Raw genomic sequence first — 10,821 nt, forward strand, 5'->3', positions numbered from 1 at the left:
AGGTCAGCTTGCACTTGAGTCAAAAACTGAAACCTGCTGACATTTCACCAACTTCCTGTTACCACCCTGAATATACTGTAGATGATGCCCCAGTTCACAACATGTGGCTGCAGCCATCAAACCAGTTCCAGGAGCTCTTTCTAAGCTCCTGCTTTGCCCGTCATGCCGGTCTATCTGGCATCCTGTGGTCAGCCCTCTCAGGGATCCACCCACCAGAGTGATTTACCTGCCAGTTCAGCTTCCCAGCCGTCTTAATGAACTGTGTCCTCTGTACTGATGGCTGCTTACAGTAAACAGTTTGGTCTTACGCCCTCCTCTGGACCCCCTCCACCCTACCTGAGAAACTTTGGAATTTATTTTTGTTGGGGATGTCTGGTGTAAGCCCATGAAAGGAGGAGGTTACTGTCATGAAGTTGAAGTTTTGTTGTAATTTTAGTTTCATGCTTGGGTTTTGATGGTCTCTTGTTTTTTAATTACTTTTTTTTTGTTTCCTTGGTTTATTTCTGTAGGTCTTAGTTGCACCTGACCCTGGCTATCGTAACTCCTTAGTGTGTTTTCACTTGTTGCTTTTACATGGATCTGTAGTATTTTGTCTTTCATGTTTCATCCAGTTTTGTTTTACCATGCACTTCTTTGAATTTCAGTTCTATATCTGTGAACTGCTTTCAATTGCAGCAGCCTTGGTGTTTTGTTTTCTTTAATAGGAAAATAATAGCTTTCTTGTCTGTTTTCTCTTCCTGTTTTAGTTCAGTTGTTGTGATCCTCAAACCCAACTTCAGACACAAACTTTAGCTGGACTTGGCAGTTTTTATGGCTGATCTGAAGCTAGACAAAACTTGGTTTTAGCTGTATTTTTAAAGTAAATTTATCCCTTTAAGTGAAAAAAACATAAAATGGAGTTAAGCAGGAACTTGAGGTAGGAACAGAGAAATGTTTATTCATAAATAAAATCTTAATGTTTTCATCACTTCAAATGAATAAAAACAATCTTTCAGCTGGATAAATATGTCTTCAGAACAGTTTCATGCTATTAGCATGTGTTAAACTAAACTCACAATACGTTACATGTAAATTTTATAAATACACATGGTATTAAAAATAAAACTGTACCATATCAGAACACCTAAATTAGTTTGGATAAATAAATAAAATAACTTAAACAGCATTGAAAGAGACTAAACAATTAACCTAAAGTAATAATGTAGCATGAGCATGAATCAGTACATAATAAAGTAGCGTTGTTGTGTTCTTCAAGTTCCAAACTTAAAATTTAACATTGTTGAGGCATAATTATTAACTTTGCTGCCTGTTTTCTCAGTCGCTGGTGGAGGAGATGCAGGTCTACTCCTCATCACTCCCTGAAAACGTCTCATCGGCTGGTGTTGTTGAGGCAGAGGAGAAGGAAGGAGTGGAGGAGGAAGGAAGCAGGGTGGAGGAGAGGGAAGGAGCAGAGGAGGAGGAGGAGGGAAGCAGGGTGGAGGAGATGGAAGAAGAAGAGGTGGAGAGGGAAGAAGAAGAGAAGGAGGAGGGAAGCAGGGTGGAGGAGATGGAAGAAGAAGAGGTGGAGAGGGAAGAAGAAGAGGAGGAGGAGGGAAGCAGGGTGGAGGATGAAGGAGGGGAGGCCGTGGAAGTTATGATGGAGAGGAGGGAGGCTGAGGAAGAACTGACCATGGGAGACGCTGTTGTTTGAGCCTTTGCTCTCCTGCTGAGAAAAAAGTAAAAGAAAATAACTGAATAAGGTTGAAACTAACTGAAATAGTTTAAAGGACTGAAATGAGAATTTGAGTTCTTGAAAAGTGAAGTGAAACTCACCTGAGTTCTCTGATCTTGCGCAAAACCCAGGGAGCGTTGAGCTGACTGCAGTAAAGACCAGTTTCTGTCTGAAAGCTACAGAAAACAGAGATTTTTCATCAGAATACAAGATGTCTAAAATGTCCAAAATGTTATTATCAGAAACATTTCTAATTATTCTACAGAGTTTCTTTTCATTACTTTTCCAACATCCATAAAAATGTACAAAAATATTCTTTATTACCCTCACTTTGTGACAAATAATTATTTATTTTCCAGAGCAGTGTTTTAAAATATTCATACTTACATGACTGCTTGGACACATGGAGGTTTACGTTGCTGGACCAAGTATCCCAGGATTGGTTCAGTGATCTCAAGTTTGTTGACTTTCGTACAGCAAGAAGCCAACTTTTCATCTGAGGACAAACAGAAACATGAATAAGTTTAAAATATTTTTACTTTAAATGGAAAAAAGAGCTTTTTACCAGTGAAGCCTAATCTTACCTGGATGTCCAGAAGCAACAACCAGGATGATGGCGACCAGCGCACTTTTCACCAGGCTTCCACAGTTCATCATTTTTACTCTTAATAAATATGAGATTAAATAAAGAAGTAACTTTTCTCCGTTGGTCTGTCGTCTCCCTTCCTCTCCAGGGAACTTGCTGAACTGACAAACGTCTGAAGAAAGCCTCTACTTAAAGCTCAAAAAGCAGAAGCGGTTTGTCATCATCTCCTTTTCTTTTTCCCTCCTCATCAAACATGTGAATGAATGAGACGCTGATTTAAGGGGAATTTCACAAAATGACTAACAACTTACCCATAGGAAACACTTTCAACACATCTTTTCATTCAGAAAATTCTGTCACTATAATTCCTGATTACCAGGGCGTCAATAATCCCTAACAAGCCAGAGTTCATCCTGATGACAGAGAACTTATTTACAACGTATATTTATTAAAGAGTTGCTCATAAAAATATATTATTGATCTCTTACAAAACTTTCATCCAAACAGTTCAAAGCTCAGTGCAAATAAATAAGGCCTATTCAATATTTATGGTCATGTTTTGTCTTTAAAACCTCACCAGCTCTCCAGTTTTAAGATATTATACAGATATACATTTTGGTTGTTTCTGTCTCTTTATGTCGTTACTTTTTGCCTCCATGATGTTCAGATCAGGACTTTTCTCATTTCTGAAGGGACTCTTTACCTTTTAATGTTACAGAATAATTTAGATGTCTCATTGTTAATTTTAAACTTTGTTTGAGTCATGTTAAAATTATTAATAAAGCACATTTAAAAACACTGCCGTTGGTCAAGGGCTGTACATTAAAAATAGCAAAAATTGAACTGAAATGTATGGAACTCTAATGACTTGGTTTTATTTAAAATGTTTGGAACTGGATTTAAATCTGACTAAATCGAACTGGCTTGCATTTGGCTTGTAGACATGGGTGAATAAAGCACAAACACATCCTAATACCTGTTAAACACGATGGTGGAGGCGTGATGATTTGTGCTCCTTGCAGTCATTGAGTCGATCATGTACTCCTCTGTAGACCAAAGGATTCTAGTCAAATGTGAGACCATTTGTCTGACAGCTGAAGCTTGGACCAAACTGGACAATGATCCCAAACACAGCAGCTAATCTATAAAAGAACGTCTCAAAAAGAAAAGAATCACAAGGCTGTAATGGTCCAGTCAAAGTTCAGAGCCTTACCCTGACTAAAATAGTCTGGTGGAACTTTAAGAGAGCTGAGCAGAAACAAATGTCTACCAACCTCAATGAATTAAAGCAACACTGGAAAGAAGAGTGGGACAAAAATTTTCTACATTCATGGAAAAGACTGTGAGTCATACTGAAAATGACTTCAAATTGTTACTGCTAAACCTTTACACGCAGCTTTTTCATCTTGGCATTATTACCATCCATCCATCCATCTTCTTCAGCTTATCCGGGGTCGGGTCGCGGGGGCAGCAGCTTATGCAGAGAGGCCCAGACTTCCCTTTCCTCAGCCACTTGGGCCAGCTCCTCCAGAGGAATCCCAAGGTATTTCCAGGCCAACCAGGAAACATAGTCCCTCCAGCGTGTCCTGGGTCTTCCCCGGGGCCTCCTCCCGGTGGGACGTGCCCAGAACACCTCACCAGGGAGGCGTCCAGGAGGCATCCTAACCAGATGCTCGAGCCACCTCAACTGGCTCCTCTCGACGTGGAGGAGCAGCGGCTCTACTCTGAGTCCCTCCCAGATGACCAGTCATTTCATCTTATCTCTAAGGGAGAGCCCAGACACCCTGCGGAGGAAACTCATTTCAGCCGCTTGTATCCGCAATCTCATTCTTTCGGTCACTACCCAAAGCTTGACCCAAAAAGACCCGATAGGACTCCTTCTTCAGCCTGACAGCACCCCTCACCTCCAGTGTCCACCAGTGGGTTCGAGGGTTGCCACCGCGACAGGCACCGACAACCTTGCAGCCACAGCTCCAGTCAGCCACCTCGACAATAGAGGCACGGAACATGGCCCACTCTGACTCAATGTCCCCCGCCTCCCCCGGGATGTGTTCAAAGCTCTGCTGGAGGTGGAATTTGAAGCTCCGTTGCACAGGAGACTCCACCAGACATTCCCAGCAGACTCTCACAATACGTTTGGGCCTGCCAGGTCTGACCGGCATCCTCCCCCACCATCTGAGCCAACTCACCACCAGGTAGTGGTCAGTTGACAGCTCAGCCCCTCTCTTCACCTGAGTGACCAAAACATGCGGCCGCAGATCAGATGAAACGACAACAAAGTCGATCATTGAACTGCAACCTAGGGTGTCCTGGTGCCAAGAGCACATATGGACACCCTTATGTTTGAACATGGTGTTCATTATGGACAATACATGACGAGCACAGAAGTCCAACAACAGAACACCGTTCGGGTTCAGATCAGGGGGGCAGTTCCTCCCAACCACACCCCTCCAGGTCTCACTGTCATTGCCCATGTGAGCGTTGAAGTCCCCCAGTAGAACAAGGGAGTCCCCAAGAGGAGCGCTCTCTAGCACCCCCTCTAAGGACTCCAAAAAGGGTGTTTAATCTGAACTGCTGTTAGGCACAGAAGCACAAACAAGAGTCAGAACCCGTCTCCCCACACATAGGCGGAGGAAGGCTACCTTCTCGTTCACCAGGGTAAACCCCAACGTACAGGCACCAAGATGGGGGGCAACAAGTATGCCCACTTCGGCCCGGCACCTCTCAACAGGGGCAACTACAGAGTGAAAGAGTGTCCAATCCCTCTCGAGAGTTCAAGGTGGGACCTCTTGACCTCACACAGCAGCTCAGGCTCCTTCCCCACCAAAGAGGTGACATTTCATGTCCCGATAGCCAGCTTCTATAGCCGAGGATCAGACCGTCAAGGTCCCCGCCTTCGGACACTACCCGTTCCACATTGCACCCGACCCCTTTGGCTCCTCCCACGGTTGGTGAGCCCATGGGAAGGGGGACCCATGTCACCTCTTTGAGCTGTGCCCGGCCGGGCTCCATGGGTGCAAGCCCAACCACCAAGCACTCGCCAGGACACCCACCACCAGGCCTGGCTCCAGAGTATGGCCCCATTAACCCGCGTCCAGCCGAGGGAAACTATATCCGTAATTGTTATTCATCAAAAGGGGTCTCTCGGCTGCACTTTTGTCTGATCCCTCACCTAGGATCTGTTTGCCTTGGGTGACCCTACCAGAGGCATGAACCCCCTGACAACATAGCTCCTAGGATCACTGGGACACTCAAACCCCTCCACCACGATAAGGTGGCAGCCCAGAGAGGGCATCATTACTTCTTAATAAATAATGACAGGATTGAATCTGTTCAGTGTTTTTTGTCTTTTGAAGTTAGATTTTAATCATTTTAGAATCTGATAATGGCCGGATCATTTTTTATTATGTCCTGATACACAAAACTATATAATTGTAAGACTGACTTTGTTTAACTTTCTTTTTGTTCATGAGTACACTTTGTCTGAAAAAAGGTTTAAGATGACTGTCATTGTGATTTGGTGCTACATTAATAAAATAAATTAATAAGGCAATCCGGAAACAACAAAAGACAAACAAAAGTTGAATTAGGCTAATAAAACCTATGTATTTAATTTTCATTGATGTGAAAACAATGGCCAGCAAAATATCTGCAACCTTAGTTTGTATCTGCCAACCTTGAAATGTGCACATTTAAAATTTAAATGTAGTGAAAGAATTGACTGGAGACCGAAGAAGGAAATGACAGTAACTGAGGCAAAATGGAAAATAATAAAGACAAGAGACAGGAAATGACTTCTTGTTGCATCAGCATATGAGCAGCACCATTCACAGGGCTTGCTTGGAATGAGCTGAATTCTCGTAAAATCTCATCTGTTTTCTGTTGAAAACAAAACTTAATAGTCGTCCTCCAGTGAGAGTTGGAGGTTCGATTTCTGGCAGCAGTCACATGTCGAAGTGTCCCTGGGCAAAACACTGACCTCATTGCCTCTGATGTGCCCCATCAGTGTATAAATGCAGTTTAAGGCACTGAGTAGACTCTATAAGATGGTTTATTCAGATTAGCTTTGTAGAAATTCAGTGCTGTATGAATGTGTGTGTGGATGGAGAAATGAGGGCACAGATTGTGTTGTGAAGTGCTTTTATTTGCCTGATTGGCCAGAAAGGTGCTATCTAAGTGCAGTCCATTTAATAAAAATCCCAGAAAGAATGCATATCACCAACCGCCTTTCATGACAGAGTTTTAGTCTGAATTCATCTTATGCTGACAAATAATAAAGTCAACCCTTGGAAATAATAATATGCTTAAGCTCATGTGACATCACAAGATTTCCTGCACATGTTGTGAATGACTCAGCTCCCATATCAAAGTGTTGCAAAATATCTGTAAAAACTGACTGAGTTACACCCATTTTTGTGTTTGCTCATGTTAGATAAATGTGTTGTCAATCGTCACCAAAGTTTCGAAAACTTACCAAATCATCATCATCATCGTTGTGATTTCTGCTCAAGTTGGGAGAGCTTTCAGAGAAAAAAGCGTTTAGTTTTTCAGATTTTTTTTAAGATCAGTATTTCATGTTTTTCTTAGGACATTAGCTAATGCCATCATAATATATTTTTGTTGTTGATTTTAAAGAAACTCAACACTGTCTTTTGATTCACCCAACCTCAAAAAATGTTCTTAAACTTGAGTAAAAATTAGAGATTTTATTGGTTTGTTTCTACACCTTATTGCAAAATACAAAATCGATAAAAAAAAAAATATAGAAAGCCCAGTTTGATAGACAAAAAGTTGGACTTTTGCACCATCATGATGATTCCCCAAAAAGCCATTAGCCTTGCTATTGCTCTGTATTTTGTGCAGTGTGAGGTTAAACAATCTGAGGAACTTGGGCAGGTAGAAAACAAAGAGCTAAAAATCTATCTATAGCTAATGAAAAGTAAATGGTTAATGGCTTGCACTTATATAGCGCTTTATCTAGTCCAAGGACCCCAAAGCACTTTACACTACAATCATTCACCCATTCATGGTGGTAAGCTACATTGTAGCCACAGCTGCCCTGGGGCAGGCTGACAGAAGTGAGGCTGCCATCACACCGGCGCTACCGAGCCCTCTGACCACCACCAGTAGTAGCAGGTGAAGAGTCTTGCCCAAGGACACAACGGCTGAGACAGTCGGAGCGGGGGGTTCAAACCAGCAACCCTCCGATCACAAGACAAACCCCTACCTCCTGAGCCACTGCCGCTCAGGAGGTAGGGGTTTGTAGAGGTAGTATCTAAAACCCTTAAGGATACAGAAAAAATATATATCTTAACGGCCTGACACAGGAGCTGAGTGATGCTTCATCCTTCTGTTGATCTTATTGTTTAATGAAGCATCAGAACAGTGGAAGTGGAAGTTTGGAGGTGGTTGTTCTTAAAAAAAGAAAAGGGGAAAAGGATTAAAACTGAAAATCAGTGGAAATAAAACCCATGGAGTGATGAATCCTAGGTCAGGGTGTTTGGTTCAAACTTTCATCAATATGTAGAAAAGAGAAAAGAGCCACAACAGTGTTTACAGTCATCTAAAAGACACGGTGGAGGCTGTGTCATGGTGTGGGCTTCATTCAGAAGTGCTGAGGACATTATTGATGTTAGAGATTTTATTTGTTTGTCTGGTTGGCATTTTAATCAACCAGACAAAAAACATCAGGAAAGCCTCTACACATCCTTAATGTGTTCATTACAAAAAGGGAAGGAAAAGAAACTCCAACATGTCATCAGACTGTCATCCCCAGAGCTCAAGCTTCAATATTTCAGAATAAGTGCTTAGTTTTAAGGATTTTTTATATTTTAAAAAAAAGGCTGCCAAAAATTAAAGACACACTTTAGAAAAACATTAAAAGTCTTAAAATATTTTCATTAAGACAATTTAAAGAACTTAAACAAAGCTTACTTAAATACTTCAGGTAGGAATGAAAAATAAAGGATTTCAAATAAAATGTTGACTTTCAAGTTCTTAAAAAAGTAAAAACCTTTGTATGTAGCACTTTATAATAACTACACCTTATTTAGCCTTATTATATCATTAATAAATGATTAATTAACCTTGAAAACATCCTTAATTAAGGATGATTTATACTTATTAAGCTATAAATCAACACATTTATCAATGCTTTACTCATAAAGGCTAATTACATCTAAAACCAACATACTCAATGTTTATTCATGCTTAATAACTCATGAATTAACTATTCTATATACTGTGTACATGTATGTAAATGGTCATATAAAAGTACTTTCACACCATGTGTTAATCATGTATTAATGGTCAGAGAATGTTTGAATTGAGTATATATTTATCCTGCAGTGCATTATTAATTAAGGCAGTTGATAGTAGTTAAGTCTTTTTGTGAACCCCTCTAAAGTGAAGACTATTTATGCTTTATTAGGTGTTTGCTAATGTAGACAAAACCATGAAGTGCTGCAAGTTCCTTTCCACCTGTGTAAATCAGACCAAAAACAACACAATCCTGTTCCATTACTTTTATTTGAAAGTTTTCCAGAATGCTGGTGTAGATTCTCACTCATCCAGGACACGGTAAATCCAAAAAAGGTTAAAAACAAAAACAACTGGACTTCTATTCAGTTTTGCAGAAGTCAAATCAAAAGCGGGACTTTTGTTTTAGAAGAAGAAGGTGACAATGAAAACTTTTAATGGCCAACAACGCCTTTGCATTTAAAGAGGATTCAGAGGCAGAACAACTACTTTAAGATCATAAGGCTTCTGGAAAACTGCTTCCTATCTAATTAACGTAATGAAACATGATTCTGTTGAATACAGACGGTTTTATTTACAAATATTTTGTTGTATTTGAAGAACAGAACTTAAGAGTTTTGAGAGTCGAAAATGTTTTGTATTCCACGTCTCCTGGATTGATTTTGACTGATTTTTGTCTGATTTCCACAGGTGAAAAGGAACTTGTGGCCCTTCGAGGTTTTGTCTACATTAACAAACACTTAATAAAGCATAAATAGTCTTCACTTTAAAAGGGTTCACAAAAGACTTACCAAACTACTAGCAACTGCCTTAATTATTAATGCACTTCAGGACATAGTCAGTTCAAACATTCTTTACAAAAATGTTTTTCCTAGTTCATATTTTACTGACATATTTGTAAAATAAATAGAAGTGGCTCAGGAACTTACAAAGTTCTGTGTCTGCACAAACTTTTACATTTTATAAAGGAAGACTTGGAGTTTTGGGAGCGTTGTGCCCTCAGATTTGTGACACGTGTTTCCTCAGCTGACATGGGGACAGAAAGTGTCTCGTTAGGAGATAAAAGATGAGACAGCAAACTGGACACCAAAAAGCAGAAGTAGAAGCAGGAAGGAGACAGAAGACAGGTCCAGTCTTTTTTTGCTCAATGTTTTTAGGTTTTTGATTGTTCCGTGCACTTAACTTTGGAAAGTAAAGCCTGATTGAGCTCTTGCCATTTACATTAATAAAAAGCACCGATTACCATGCATGCACAACATTTTGAACATTTGATTTGCAGCTAATGGAGCAAAAGGGAGTGGGAATTGAAATGTGATTTGAGATCAAATGAAACAGTAGATCAGCGTTATGTTGGTGGTGAGATCAAAATAAATCAAGCTTCCTGTCAAATTTCCTCATAAACTGTTTCTCTTTCTCTGTTGCAACACAGAGGATGTTTTTGCAGTTATTTCTAAGTTTGGAGAATTTCCCTTCTTAAAAAAAGGTGCTAAAAAAATTTAGACTTAATTTTCTTTTTTTAAAAAAAACATATCTGACCCCACCCCAAAAAAGTACTAGAATTGTCAATTCATGATACTTTATAACACTGGAGGGGTGCCGTTTGGTTTTGTGAATTATGTTTAATATCATATATATAGTATTTTTCAGTCGTTTTGAAGTGGGGTTTTGAGGAAAAGTTAATGTCTTATTTGTTGTAGATAGCTCTATGAATGGTCTAGGTTTGAAGTGGTTGGAGAATGCCGTGCGAGGACGGGGCCTTGGGCGTGGTGGGGACACAGGAGGGCATCTAAGAGATGTGAATGACTTCAGTTTGGAGAAATAAAGTTAAATTTTTTGTCAGCTTGATGAGCAAACGTCGAGTCCAAGCAGCGTCAAGACCAAGGTGAAGTGCTGCCATCATAAAAAATGTCCAATCCTAAAAAAACTCACTGTGATTCATGCAAATACTCTCAGCGACTTATTACACTGCTGTCAATTTCACCTTATATGATTATTTACAAAAATATTGTGCTTATTTTTCAAGCTCAAATAGCTGCGGTAACTAGCTGCAATATTTCTGGTGCAGCCTGAAACACTTCCTGCAGAAATATATTATGTTTCTGCTGAGATAACCGCAATGCAAAAAGGTTTAAATAAAAGCAGTGACATGAAATGCTAAGGTTGTTTTAAGATGTCACCAATCCACTTTGTTAGCTTATCAACATGAGCCGAGCGAACCCACTTTTAAAGTGGACTTACAGGGTTATGGTTAGGGTTACACAGTTAC

General features: G+C 40.2%; 1 protein-coding gene across 2 annotated transcripts; it reads right to left on the bottom strand.

Annotated features, from left to right (window-relative positions):
• Positions 1 to 911: 911 nt before the first annotated feature.
• LOC108234687 (putative protein TPRXL) lies at positions 912 to 2,439 on the bottom strand. 2 transcript variants are annotated; one of them, XM_017414064.3, is made up of 4 exons: positions 2,296 to 2,439; positions 2,099 to 2,207; positions 1,813 to 1,887; positions 912 to 1,702 (listed from the first exon to the last, which is right to left on the bottom strand). In XM_017414064.3, the coding sequence occupies exons 1-4, from the start codon at positions 2,366 to 2,368 to the stop codon at positions 1,342 to 1,344; spliced, it is 618 nt and encodes a 205-aa protein (XP_017269553.3). In that variant the 5' UTR covers positions 2,369 to 2,439; the 3' UTR covers positions 912 to 1,341. The 2 variants fall into 2 exon arrangements, with proteins under 2 accessions (XP_017269553.3, XP_037829178.1); XM_037973250.1 differs by having other exon boundaries at positions 912 to 1,705.
• Between the last annotated feature and the right edge of the window lie 8,382 nt (positions 2,440 to 10,821).

The sequence above is a fragment of the Kryptolebias marmoratus genome, linkage group LG21 (assembly GCF_001649575.2).
Source record: "Kryptolebias marmoratus isolate JLee-2015 linkage group LG21, ASM164957v2, whole genome shotgun sequence".
NCBI lineage: Eukaryota > Metazoa > Chordata > Actinopteri > Cyprinodontiformes > Rivulidae > Kryptolebias > Kryptolebias marmoratus.